The 15,327-nt window shown below is 33.7% G+C and overlaps 1 protein-coding gene across 1 annotated transcript in view; it reads right to left on the bottom strand.

The window, feature by feature from the left end:
* The window catches only part of LOC118738105 (homeobox protein abdominal-B), an 89,010-nt gene extending 74,091 nt beyond the window's left edge, over positions 1-14,919 (bottom strand). The window contains exon 1 of the mRNA XM_036469025.1: positions 14,428-14,919. Coding sequence (XP_036324918.1) covers positions 14,428-14,821 — 394 coding nt within the window. The 5' untranslated portion in view covers positions 14,822-14,919. The remainder of the gene's footprint in view (positions 1-14,427) is intronic.
* Between the last annotated feature and the right edge of the window lie 408 nt (positions 14,920-15,327).

Here is a 15,327-nt window from a genome sequence, read left to right on the forward strand (position 1 = left end):
GTAGTGCTAACTTGACACCATACACCTAGTCGATAGAATTGAGATATCCAATATGTTACTATGCCATTAATTGTAGCTTTTAACTTTAAAATTTGTTGTGAAAAGAAAAAATTTGTAGCTTTTGTTTTTCTGGAAAAAATTGAGTTGAACCTTTTTCGAACAAAATTTGGTATGTAGTGCTAACTTGACACCATGCCCCATTGACGACAGAATTGAGATATTGAAAAGGTTACAACGGCATTAATTGTAGCTCTTTTGTTGTAAATTTGTTGTGGAAAGAAAAAATTTGTAGCTTTCGTTTTTTAAGAAAAAATGGTATGTAGTGCTAACTTGACACCATACACCTAGTCGATAGAATTGAGATATTGAAAATGTTATAACGGCATTAATTGTAGCTTTTAACTTTAAAATTTGTTGTGGAAAGAAAAAATTTGTAGCTCTCGTTTTTTAAGAAAAAATGGTATGTAGTGCTAACTTGACACCATACACCTACACCCAGAAAAAGGTTTAGTTATAATAACCAAGATTTGGTTATAGTGATCAAGTGGCATAGTTGGATATGGCGAAATAAATATATAGTTCACGAAAGTCTGCAATTTACTTAAGACTTCTAGTTGGGACAAATGTATATTTGTTAATAATTACAAAACGACTACCTTGATTGGACAATATTGTTAGTTGAATAAAATCATTGTTGAGCAAATATAAACAATGCTTTGGTTGATACAAGTTTTCAATTAATCTTGTGAACTTGCCGTAGACTTGAATCAGCTAACCGTTTATTATTGGGAAAAAAGTTTCAGTTTGACACAAATAATAATTTACTCGATGTTTGTTGTGTTTACTTTCTTCTTTTATTTGCATATATTAAGCATAAAAATACGTACATATTTACATAAGTTAGTTACTAAAGTAAATAATACATATGTATATGGTGGTAAGAATTTCCTAAAAAACAACGATGAAACAGGAACAGTCGTGCGAAAACCCAGGTCAATATCTGCTGGAAGTATACAGCTTTGCTTTTTCCTTAGCTAAATAGACACTTTCAAATTATAATTCACATAAATTATATATCCACTGAAAAACCCCGGTTGGCATCGAACTTTATATTTTTAATTAAACTTTAAACTATGCGCGCACCGAAACAACCCGCGATGATAGCAAAACTGAAACTGTGACAAACAAGTATGGGCATGTCATAGCACACATGGCGCAGCGATCGACATGCCATAGCTTACTGAGCGCTCTGGGACCACATGCGTGTTTCACCCATATACGAACAGCGGTAGCGGAGCAATGATTTCCACGCACAATGCAATGGTCGGCATACTAGCGCATTCAAACGATTCAATAAGTGGGACTGTGTGCATTGCTCAGCTGGCGCTCTTCGTATGTGCTCAGAGAGCGCTCAGCATTCTTTAGGGGTGGCTCACAAGCATGAATATGTTCCACTCTCAAACCAAATCGTGGTTGCCTCAACTAAGATTTGGTAACTATGACTAAACCACGTGTTGAAAGAAAGCTTATCTGCATTAGCAGAGCTTAATAACATCCTTTTATGAACCATACGTTAAGTTGAATGGAATTTGTAGAAATATGCTTCAAAGAAATATTTATTAGTATTAACCAAACCCTTCAACTAAATTCACGATTTGTTACAACCTAGATGAACATTAGAAGCTTTAATATATTTAGTTATAATAACCAATCGATGGTAATAGTTCCCAATCCTTGGTAACAGTTCCCAAATATTGTCAAAATTCGGGAACTAAATATATTTAGTTGTCGAAACTAATCCTTTTTCTCAGTGTAGTCGATAGTCATTGCAAACATCAATTTTGAATAAATTAGCTTCAGTATTTACTGATTTATCGAAGCTTTCGTATATCTCTAAATTACCGTTATGTGGGATGGGGTTATTATCCGATTTTTTAAAATTTTCAGCCGTTTGGTATGTTTTGTGAACAACTGTGCCAAGTTTGGAAGAAATTGGTGGAGCGGTTCCCAAGATATATACATGTAATCATAAGTGGGCGTGCCTACGCCCATTTTCCAAAAATTTATTTTATTCTTATTTTTCGCCTAAAAATGATTGTTCATATTAATTTTGAGTGAGTAAGCTTCAGTAGTTACTAAAATATCGCAGTTTTAGTATTTCTGAAAACTACCGTTATATGGGAGGTAGTCCTATTTTGCCCATTTTCGACACCATCCGTCCTACGCTCAAAAGTTATCGTGTGCACAGACGGACGGACGGACGGACAGACAGTCACCGCTTAATCGATTTCCCTTTTCATCCTGATCATTTATGTATACATTTGTTTATATCTGTCTTGATTAGTTTTGCTTGTTACAAACAACCTTTATATGAACAAAGTTATAATACCCTTGTGTACAAGTGCGCTCGGGTATAAAAATACTTGAAATGCGCATTCGCATCCGTTGGCGTGTAAACATCCGCATCCGCATTCGCATCCGCGGGTCTAAAATTCCACATTCGCAACATCCCTGTTTTGTACAATCAACGAAAACTTTCGTGGCTCAAAATGACGAAAAAGTTCGTACGATTTACTCAAGTGTTCGTTATATTTACGCACATTTTATTTTCAGTGTAAGATTTAACTGTCATCGGTGATATTAATGCTACCTTATATAACGCTTGACAGAAGAATTTACACTGTTTTAAATTGGAAATCAGAAGTAATATATCAGTGATGACAGGTAATAAGTCCCAGATTGTTTCTAAAATCACAAATTAGTTTTTGTTGAAATTGCAGATAGGGGGTACTAATGAATCTAAGCCCTCGATATCTCACATTTTTATATTTGTAATTTATCAGAAGATTTCTGCTGTGTTTTGGCAACAACTTGTCTGCAGTAAAAAAGCATATAATTTGTGTTTCAAAAGTGTGTGAAAACCAATAAATTAACTTACATAATCTCGGTTCTGATATTAAATAATCAATAATTGTTTATACCCGCATTTTGGCACATTGTCTTGAATGTGCGATCTAATAAATAGTGTCGTCGTTCTCCTTAGATGCTTTTAAATGATGTCGTCACAAATGGCTGGCGGAGACATGAATACAGTGTAAGAAAATTCCTTTTTTATAATTGTTTCCTTATTATTATGTTTTCTTTTCCATCGTAGACGTTCCGAATTCGTTCAAAATATGCTAATTAAAAACACAGAATTCTTTCAGTGGTCCTACGGGGTTTTTGGACACGGACTGTTTCTTCAATTTAATGGGGTTCACTTTATTTTTGTGGAAACGAAACATGTTTTACAAGTTCTGGATCATTTCTACACTCTTTCTTCAAATATTTCTCGTATTTATTCCTTCTGCGTTTTACGTTTGGTTTTTCGCTTCAAGTTTTTACTATATTCGTAATTTTAAATTTTTTTATAAAATCAATTGGTGCTAGTTCATGATTGTGTGTGGATTAATAGCACCACACTGAGGACTTGGCAATAACCTTTTTCATCTATTAAAAACAACACTTACGGGGCAATGCCTATTGTAAGAACAAATTTTTCTATGAATCGACATACTTTAAGCATTGTTGACGCTATTTCCATTTCAATGAGGAAATAGCTTCAATGACTTTATTTCCAAACTTTTGTTGACTTTATTTCACTGTTGAAAAGGTAATAATGTCAATTGACTTCATTTCGCACCAGGGTGCGATTGATCTTGTTACCTGTCACCGTTGAAAACAATTGCAAGGTTCTCCCAAACCAAAAAAAATAATAATTTAAAACGTTATAAAAAAATTATAACCGACTTTTTTTTTGTTTTTGGTTTATAAAGTTTTGGGTATGTAGTTTTATAGGTCACTAAATTTTAGTATAACAAAGTGCAAGTTGAAAGTGGTCAAAAGCTTGCGTTGAATTTTTTTTTTAATATCTGTAACAAACGCATTTATTTCCCATTTAGCATGCAGATGTGCTCGAAATTTAGCGAAAATATTATTTAAAATCAGCGCGAGCGACCTTTTAGCCACTTGCAAATTGCAATTTATTGTACTAAAATTTTGTGATATATAAAACTGCATACTCAACATTTTTCTAGAAACTCAACAGTTTTGTTTTAATTTTGGTGAACATTTTTTATAAAACATTCCAAATTAATTTTTTTAATTTTTTTTCATTTCGAGGGCACCCTACAACTGTTTTCAACTCGTTTTCATTATGTAAAATTTATTAACAGGAGATTATGTTTTCTTCAAAATTGCTAATTTTTCTGCACTTTGCACTAGAAAATTTAATACAAACAAATAAAATTTAAAAAATCGGGCTCAACTACTCTCTTGCAAATTTTATTAGCTTTAATTAAAAAATAAATACATCAATTTGAGTGGAAAATGATGGCTCCAGTGAATTGAGGACACTAAATTCCAGTTTTGAATCACTATGGATTGGGATCAACTTGTCAAATACAACGACCTTAAAAAGACGCCTAACACGTTTCAGAGTTCACGTCTCAAAGTTCAAGCTATATGCTACAAGCTTCCAATCATTAATATAAATCGTGTTCTAAAGTACAGAACCGCGTATCAACATAATGCAAAAACGCGTATGTGAGGTTGCATAAATTATTTTGTAGAGAGTAAAAGCACTCATATTTCGCATCTGACTAATATATTTCAGGACGAATGGATAAGGCTTGAGCCAAGAGCTTCTGTAAGCAAATCCTATTTGGGGTAAAAAAAATTCAGTTACGCGGTTTTGCACATCGACTATACGAGGTTTTGTACTTTAAAGGACAAAATATTATATAATCTTTTTTAACAATAACAAGATACAGAATTGTACATTGTGTTTATTAAAGCAATAGATGTACATTAGACTGCGTCACTTCCCATCCAAAAAAAAAATATCGGTACTGTATTTCAATTGGAACTATAAAATCTATTATATTTTAAGATCTCCACAAAAATATTTCAGAAAAATATTAAGATTTACGTGAGCTGGACCGATTTGAAAATACCTTCAAAATTAGAATTTTTAAGAAAAACAATGAAAGTTTACGTGTATTTTATATGGCAAATCTTTGCGCGCCTTGAGCGAGTACTTAATGTTAATATTAAGGGTTCAAATTTTCAGGGAGTTCTTTTTTAAGTGTAAAAAAACAATAGTCGCAAAAATAAAGCACCCTAATGTACATATACATAAATAGTTTTATATTTATATATTTTTTTAATTATATATTGCTATTATTAATTTTTGGCGCAATTATAACAAAAAAAAAGAAAAACAAAAAAGAGAATTTTTTAACCTAAGAGTTCGAATTACTCAAAAACCGCTCGGCAAAAGATTTTGAGTTTCTTGCAAATTACACAGAAAATGATCCATACTAAAGATATGAAAAAAATTTACAGTGAGAGCACCTTTAATTAAAAGTAAGTTAAGGCAAACCGTGATAGCGTTTTGGTGGCAAAAAAGGACGCATAAAATAAATAAATACGAAAAACGACTCCGGCGAAGTAAGACGCGTAAACCTAGTTGACGGCGAAGAAATACGCATAAACACAAATTTATACCTGGCCAAGGACTGTCATTTCACATCATTCCCCGAAAACTACTTGAGGATTTTACATACTCTTCCACCCGCAAAAATAGTTGGCAGCGAAAATAAGTTTACGCGTCCTTTCTACGTCGTCAACTATGGGTCAAGTTTTCTCAAGTGGGCCACCCAAAGTTGACTTTTCGATTTTAAAAGCTAACATGGCGTGCAATATTGACATCAACGATTTTGCGCTAATTGAATTTTTTTGACGAGTTATTCGCAAACAAATTTTTATGCTGGCTTTTACACTTTTTTCAATATTTCAGCAACCACTCATTCGAATCTTATGATTTTTTTACAGCAATTAGAGAATTTACTGGGCAACAAAATAAAGAGGTAAGTTTGTAAAATTTCGATTCTTGTTTTATTTTTTAATCAATTGAATTTTTGACCAACTTCTTATATACATACCTAGGAAAAAAATTCAAAAAGCATTATTTGCTCTAAACATTCAATTATACTTTAATAAGAAAAATTACTGTGCCTTTACTTGACTTAAAGTTTTTTACTAAAACAATGAACCAAGTTTAAAAAATATATAATACAAATGAACTGAAAAGCAAAAAATTAAATTTTAAAACTTAAGTATCAAATCAAGAATTATCAGATTAGTACATATTATATATTTACCTTAGTCTAGGTTCACTTAAACATATGTATATAAAGTAATACTTTTAGTTAACATGTTTACATTCAGTCTCTATCTGTATTCCAAACATAATTATTTGTGGATACTCCCAGTAGAAAAAAGAAGGAGTTAAAAGCAATTACAGATGGCCTTCTCGGGAATGTAGAGGGCCCTACCATCTGCATGATTTCCTTATTTTTTTTTTGTATGAAATGGGCCGAATTGCCAGGCATTGCGTTTCCGCTTTTCACAAATACTTCTGCGTAATTAAAAAAAAACTCATAACAAAAATTAAAAATTATATGTTGGGTCAAACGGTATTCGATCTGGGGCTCTCTTGAAAGCTATCAAATAGTAGCAAACATCTCTACGCACTCCGCTACAACTACAACATATAAATATATTTTCAAATGATTATTTGAATCAAATTTATTACAGTCGTTCATATTAACTTATTTTTAATCTTGTGTAGCTCGTGTAAAGTTAGCAAGCGTTTTTTGTTAAAGTTACTTTTCATTCAGAGTTCCAGACAGCAAGGCAATAGTTCTATAGTTCCATAATCAAATTTTCAATAGCTCTGTTAATTAAAGCCAAAAAAGTTAAAAAAAAAATCGCTTGCTAACTTTACGCAGCAAGCCTTTTTTCAGCAAAAACAGTTCTGATACGACCAACTTACAAGAAATAAAGAGTTCTACAGTTCCCTAATACTCCCGAAAAAAGTTCCACGAAATCCTGAAAAAAAAAAACACAAAAAAATGTTACATACGTTTTTTTTTTGGAATTACTTTTTAATCGGAGTTCCTAAAAAACTGCATACTCAAAATCTTTCTAAGGGCCGTTTTCTCAAGTGGTTCTAAAAACTTATCTGCCCTTCAAAAACAAATTTTGTTCACAAAAAATGTGTTCGAAGGGCAGATAAATTCCAAAAGGTAAACAAGGCTCGTAATTTCTACCAGTTTGTCTAATTTTTATACCCGAGCGCACTTGTGCACAAGGGAATTATAACTTTGTTCACATAACGGTTGTTTGTAACAGGCAAAACGAATCGAGATAGATATAGACAAATGTATACATAAATGATCAGAATGAAAAGAGAAATCGATTAAGCGGTGACTGTCTGTCCGTCTGTCCGTCCGTCTGTGTACACGATAACTCGAGTTAAAATTTAGATATCTTAACGAAACTTGGTATGCACTTCTTTCGGGCGTAGGACGGATGGTATTGAAAATGGGCAAAATCGGACAATAACCACGCCTACCTCCCACATAACGGTAATTTTCAGAAATACGAAAACTGCGATATTTTAGTAACTACTGAAGATTATTCACTCAAAATTGATATTTACAATAATTTTTAGATGAAAAATAAGAATATTATAAATTTTTGGAAAACGGACGTGGCCACGCCCACTTCTGGTTACATATGTATATCTTGGTAGCCGCTGCACCAATTTCTTCCAAGCTTGGCGCAGTTGTTGGCCTTGATACACCATACCAAATGGCCGAAAATTTTTAAATCGGACAAAAACCACGCCCACATTCCATATAAGGGTAATTTAGAGAAATACGAAATCTTCGATAAATCAGTAAATATTAAAGCTAATTTATTCAAAATTAATGCTTGCAACAATTCTTTACCAGGAAATGCATTTGTGGTGAAATTTTGGAAAATGGGCGCGGCACCGCCCACTTATGATCAGATATATGTATCTCGGTAACCGTCGTACCAATTTGTACCAAACTCGGTATGGTTATTGCGCTATCCAGACAAAAGCATAACGTTGAAAATTATTGAAGTCGGACTAAAATTACGGCCGCTTTTCATATAACGGTCAATTTCAGAAATGCTTGAAACTTCAATATTTCGAAATTTAAGGACGCTAATTTAATCAAAATTGATACTAAAAACAATCCTTTGAAAATAAGTAACATTGTTTGGAATTTTGGAAAATGGGTGTGATACCGCCCACATATGACTATATAAGTTTATCTCATTATGTCTAACTGAAAGTTCTATCGAAAATGTGTAAAATAGGGGTAAAAGCTCCCTGGCTTACAATGTAGAGGTAGTTTTCGGAAAGGTGGAAAACATATATTTAATACTTGCGCCGGGTATTTAATGTTCGGCTCCGCCCGAACTTAGACTTTCTCTCTTTTTTTTTATATTGCTCAATGGTTGAACCTTTGATTTGATATTTATATTAAAAAAAATAGCAAAAATTAAATAAAGAAAAAATTGTGAAAACTTCTCAGTATATGGGGTGGCTGTAATTTTTTTAGACTACTGTATTATAATGTAGGTATGGCAATGCCATCCTATAGGTAACGAGTTTTAAGCACAAGCCAATCAGGTGATCGCTTCTATTATAAAATGACGCGGCCACCTGGCGGTTAAATACTTAATAAAACCCTTGTAGGAATAAATATTATTATAAATATAGTCGCACCACTACACGACTAACGAGTTAAGAGTTAGCCAATCAGGTGATCGCTTCTATTACACTAGTCGACAAATTTTGACGAAATCGTTTTAACCTAAGAAAAAAAAATTTTTTTGAAGCTTATTTTAGGTCGCTGAACTCGAAAACAATACCCATTCTTTTTTTGAAAGAAGCGTTTTCGGGATTTTTTTGGAAAACGTGCTTTTTGGTACCTTTCGCAGTTATTTGTCAATATATTCTGAACAAATCACTTAATCGACACAAGCAGTCTACCGTTCAAAAGGTATTGATGTGCCCTTTGCTAAAATATATAATTTGTGCAGATTTAATTAAAAATTATTATTCTTACTAGCGGGCAAAATCGACAAAAGGTGGAATTTTCAATCATTTTTGAAAATTACACATTTTTAGGTGTTTATTTTTAACAAAAAAAAAATTTTAAATTTTTTATTATTTCTTTATTTTATTTTTATTTTTTTTTTTTCTCTGTTTATTACTTCTTTATTTTATTGTTTTTTTTCTTATTGTTGGACGCAAATTCGAGAAGATTCTACCCAACACAAACGAAAAAATTGTGTGAAAAATGCAAAGTTAGAATTTTTACACGTTTTTCGAAAAAATCTCGAAAACGCTTTTTGCAAACAAAGAATGTGTATTGTTTTCGTGTTCAGCGACCCAAAATTAGCTTCAAAAACATTTTTTTTCTTAGGTTAAAACGATTTCGTCAAAATTTGTCGACTAGTGTAATAGAAGCGATCACCTGATTGGCTAACTCTTAACTCGTTACTCGTGTAGTGGTGCTGCCATATTTATAATAATATTTATTTCTACAAGGATTTTATTAAGTATTTAGCCGCCAGGTGGCCGCGTCATTTTATAATAGAAGCGATCACCTGATTGGCTTGTGCTTAAAACTCGTTACCTATAGGATGGCATTGACATACCTACATTATAATACAGTAGTCCAAAAAAATTACAGCCACCCCACATACTGAGAAGTTTTCACAATTTTTTCTTTGTTTAATTTTTGTAATTTTTTTTACATAAATATAGTCCATACTTTAACCAAAACAATACAAATCAAAGGTTCTACCATTTAGCAATATTAAAAAAAAACACATAATAATTAAACAAACTGGTAGAAACTACGAGCAAGTACCTTTTAGAATTTATCTGCCCTTCGAACACATTTTTTGAGAACAAAATTTGTTTTTAAAGGGCAGAAAAATTTTTAGAACTACTTCAGAAAACGGCCCTTAGAAAGATTTTGAGTATGCAGTTTTATAGAAACTCTGATTAAAAAGTAATTACAAAAAAAAATGTATTTAAAAATTTTTTTTTTGTGTTTTTTTCAGGACTTCGCGGAACTGTTTTCGGGACTATTAGGGAACTGTAGAACTCTTTATTTCTTGTAAGTTGGTCGTATCAGAACTGTTTTTTTCTGAATAAAGGCTTGCGCGTGAAGTTAACAAGCGATTTTTGTTTTTTAGCTTTGTTGTGTTAAATTAACAAAACTATTGAAAATTTGGTTAGGGAATCGTAGGACTATTGCCTTGCTGTGAGGAACTCTGATTAAAAAGTAATTTAAAAAAAAATAAAAAAAATTTGTGTAAGAAATTGTTTTTGGTTTTTTCGAGACTATTAGGGAACTGCAGACTTCTTTATTTCTCGTAAGTTGATGGTATCAGTGAGGACACGAATTTCGATACGATATGATACCATATCGATATTTTTGTCATTCTATACCGATACTTTTTACTCGATAGTTTTCAAACGATATTTTTTTGGATTCGAGTACCAGAGCCCTTGTATCGTATCGAATCGTAAATCTACATTATAATTTTAACGTACTTAATTAATAAAATATTTTACATTATATTAAAAATAATTGTCTTTCATTAAATTCTTTTTGATGTGCTTAAGGAAAAGTACATATCGTCGTTTAAAGTAAAAAATCGCGTATCAACAAAATGCAGAACCGCGTATCAAGATAATACAAAACCGAGTACGTAAGGCTGCATAAATTATTTTCTCATATTTCAAAATGATTCTCTTTTTTTATAAAGCAATCGCATTTCTGGCTAGCATATTTTAGGACGAATGAACAAGGATTGAGCCAAGAGCTTGTGTGAGCAAATCCAATTTTTGGCAGCAAATGTCAGTTACGCGGTTTTGCAGAATGACGATACGCGGTTTTGTACTTTAAACGACGATGTGTGCATTTCCAATCCGGCGTGCCGTAACGAAATGTTACAAAATAAATTGAAAGCGTCAAACTTTTAAAACTCTGGTAATAAGGCAAGACTATTTGTAAAAATTTTTCGTAGTTATAATTAAAATATTTAAGGTTAATTTTGGAAGTTCCAAAATGTAAAAATCTTTGCTGCTTTTTTTATCAGCCAAAGTGACGTTACGTTACTAAAATTTGCATTGAAAGTTTTTTTGTTAATATTATTTGTGAACTAATTTTTGATGGAATTTTTTATCTAGCGGTTCCCTTTTTTGCAAATCTATGTCGTACTCTGATCTTCTGCTGGAAAGGACCATATGCCGTTACTTTGTAATTTATGTGTAAAACAATGTGGATATATTTTGGGCTTTAAGGAGCACAATTGTGTACCATCTTAGCTCGGTATGTGGCGGGATTTCCACCCGCGGACTCGGTGATGTCAATTAACACGCTTACCTCTACATAAGCAAACACTTATTTAAGTGCAAAGTGATAATTCTTTATTAGAAAATGAGACCATTATTCAGATTTTATTTTTTTAATTTGGTATCGATATTTGGAATATCGAGTCTTTTTATCCCGATATTAATGGTATCGATATTTGGAATATCGAGTCTTTTTATCCCGATATTAATGGGCACCCGATACTTTTACAGCGATATTTCCAATGAGTACTACATCGATACTTTCGGTTCGATATCGTGTCCCTAGGTATCAGAACTGTTTTTCGTTTTTTAACTTTTTTGACTTTAATTAACAGAACTATTGAAAATTTGATTATTTAACTATGGAACTATTGCCTTGCTGTCAGGAACTCTAATTAAAAAATAACTTTAACAAAAAACGCTTGCTAACTTTACACAAGCTCATGCGTATGTACATAGCAGGGTTGTTGCGAATATTCGCATTCGCATTCGCAACCGCGGAGCTTCCGCATTAATTTTAACATTCGGATTCGCTTTCGCATTCGCAATAATCAATGCGGAGCTTTTGCGAATGCGAATGTTGAGCATCGTATATATGTATGGCAAACAAAATGACAAATTGTAGCCAATATTTTTGTCTGTGGTCGTGGGAGTATTTGTGTAACAAAACTGGTCAAATGTCATATATATTAACTTTGATAAAAATGTCTTTAACCATATTATTTGCTCAGCTAGATAACCAAGCTATCAATGGGCAGTGATACAAGTTCTCACTTCTACTTGACCTTTGACGTATGTCAAAGAGAACATAGTCCTTTTAATAATATATTTTTTTCCTGTGCTTTAACCCTCTAGTAGGCAGAAACGACTCCAGACGATCGTTAACTAAACACCTTTTTAGTGCACCTATAATAATTTTTTTCTATATTCGCAAGGCACGATCTTTAGACAAAAATCGTACCCTTACTAGTAAATTTTAATCCGTTATGTCAATCCGTTTTATTTTAATCGACAGTTGAATTACAGATTTTGAAAACACGGTTAAAATTAATTATTTCTTGCTATTTAGTAATTTCGTAATTAAAGAAATTTTTTCTTTTGAAAAATTTTTTGATATAAAAAAATTCGGTGGGTTACGTTGTTAAAAGCACCGTATTTTAATATAAGTTTTATAATTATGTCACCATTCGAAATGGAGAAAATTGCTTTCGAACACAGACCGTCTACAGACCGGCTTGCCGACATATAAAACCCCAGTTTTGCATTTTTGACCGTCTGCAGACGGCATTGCCGGTTCGTAGGTCAACATTGTGTAAGAGAAAGCTGAAAATATGTGTAAGTATATCGGCGAGCCCGTCTCCAGACGGTCTTGGTTTTTCTCCCCTGTAGGAAAAAGTTACTGTCACAGCTTGAAATGGACATCAGTTTTGGATATCTCGTGTTAAAATCACCCATTTCTGAATTTTTCAACTCATAAAAAAATTGGCCTACTAGAGGGTTAAATACCTACCTACATTTGTTTCTTTATTTATTATGATTATTTTGGTCCAATCTCAAAAAAAACTACTAGACACAAAAGAGGAAAGTATGCACTATAATTCTTAACAAAATTTTCGTGATTTGCTTTTGATGTTACATATCGTCACTTGAAATGAAAAAAGATGTAACAAACATCATCGTTGAAATGCAAAAAGTCAATATTCACGTTTTGATTTATATGAAGGATTTCATCGAATTACAATTCCCCACATTATTTTATAAAAAAGAAAATTAAAATATTAGTCACGACTTTTTCGCCTTCACTTACGATGTTGTTACGTCTTTTTGCATTTCAGGGACGATATCTTCGTTTCAATAATTTCAAATGGGGCTCTTTGGGGAATTTATTTTTAACAAACATTTTAAAAACAATAATTTTGTTTACTTGTCGCTGATGAAGTTACAGATTTCCCAAAATCTGAAACAGCCAAAGGAATGAGAATGAATAATTCTTTTTAAAAGGCTTTAGAAAAACCCGACATATCTGGTTTGGTTATGCTGGATTCTAATTATTTCTCAAAAATACTTGACATCCGCATCCGCGGATGCTAGCTGTTAGATATTCGCATCCGCATTCGCATACGCGGATGTCTAAAATTCCACATTCGCAACATCCCTAGTACATAGTATTCACCAGAAGTGTGAGCAAGAAGAATTTGTGCATGGCCGCTAAGGCAGGTTCTTAACCTCGCCCCCTTTCCCCTATTACCGCCCGAATGACTTCAAATATAGTTGTATATAAGCGGTTTATTGCATAATTTTATAATTATTTTTAATTTATTTTTCACTTTTTTGTTCATCTGTATTCATTTTTTTTTTTTGGTAAAAAACTTTAAGTCTATCAAAGGTATAGTATTTTTTTTTATGAAAGTGAAATTGAATGTTTAGCGCTAATAATGCTTTTTGAATTTTTGTCCTAGGTATGTATATGAGAAGTTGGTCAAAAATTCAATTGATTAAAATAATACAAATTTGTACAAAACAGGAATCGAAGTCTTACAAACTAACCCATTATTGCCCAATAAGTTCTCTAATTGCTGTCAAAAAATCATAAGATTCGAATGAATGGTTGCTGAATTATTGCAAAAAGTGTAAAGATTTGTTTGCAAATAACTCGTCAAAAAAATTAAATTAGTGCAAAAGTTTTGGTGTCAATATTGCACACCATGTTAACTTTCAAAATCAGTCAATGAAATATAAACTATCAAAAAGTCAACTTTGGGTAGCCCACTTGAGAAAACTTAACTCTATGTTAAAAGTCTTTCTTCGTTGAAGTGTGTCTTTCTTCGCGGTCAACTTTCGAGCTAACGTTTTTAGTCGTGTCTAGTGACGATATGTAATAACCCTTTTCCCTATATTATTACCTATGTCATTAGAACCGGAAAATTAATAGCGAAAAAATCAGGTCATAGTCGTAGTATTCGATTGCCTATACTTTTCTATCGGAAAGCCCTAACATTTTTACATAAACTTTTGCATACAACCCATACGTACTTAGAAAAAAATAACTATGCTTAAATAAATTACATAGAAATAATTTCAAACCACAGATAGAATTACTTCCTACCAAATTATTTTGCAGAGTAACTTACCTGGTGGTTGGGAACTAACACTGGAGGGGGAAACACTCGCCGTTGACGGCGCAACAATCTGAGTTTGGCCGGACGCCACTGCTGTGTTTTGTTGTTGTTGTTGTTGTTGTTGTTGTTGCTGCTGCTGCTGCTGCTGTTGTTGTTGCTGCTGGAGACTTGTTGACGCACCAGGAGGCACACTATTCGTTTGTTGCTGCTGTTGGTGGTGAGGTGATGTGAGATGCTGCTGCGTTTGTGAGACGATGCCTGAAGGCGTTTGGGAGGGACTGTGCCCACCGCCGACTGGTGTGGTAGCGAGCTGTTGCTGTTGAGGGGGCAGGTGAAGTGGCTGTTGCTGCTGTTGTTGTTGCTGTTGTGCGGAGACGATTGGCACTGAAGGGGGCTCTTCATACATAACCGCATGTGTGGGCGTGGAATGCGACGTTGGTGTCGTTTGTTGTTGTTGTTGAGGAAGTACGGCGGCCGTTGGGATAAGAGAAGAGGAGTTCGCCGTAACAGTTGGCACAGTATGTTGCAGGTGATGATGGTGTTGCAGGTGCGGATGATGGTGGTGGTGGTGGTGGTGATGCGGGTGATGATGCAATTGATTGATGGTGTTGGCGGCGGGTTGTTGGTGGATGATGGAGGCGGAAGCGGTAGCGGTTGGATGGGGAGCGTGATGATGTGGCCCCCACCAAGCCCCGGCAGCGGCGTGCGACCCGACTGCCGAGACATCGTGGGGGTCGTAGAGAGCGCACGCCAGCGGGATGGTTGGGGTTTGGGGGAGGGGTGGAATAATTACGGTTATTTTGAACGCGGTTTATACAAATGCAATACCGAGTGTTTTAATCGAATGGCGAGAATATGACAGGAATGATTACAGCGCGAGCGCAGATGTAAGAGGCGATGCGATTAAATAAC

Source organism: Rhagoletis pomonella, unplaced genomic scaffold, assembly GCF_013731165.1.
Source record: "Rhagoletis pomonella isolate Grant_MI unplaced genomic scaffold, Rhpom_1.0 Rhpom_scaffold_00004, whole genome shotgun sequence".
Classification (NCBI taxonomy): Eukaryota; Metazoa; Arthropoda; class Insecta; order Diptera; family Tephritidae; genus Rhagoletis; species Rhagoletis pomonella.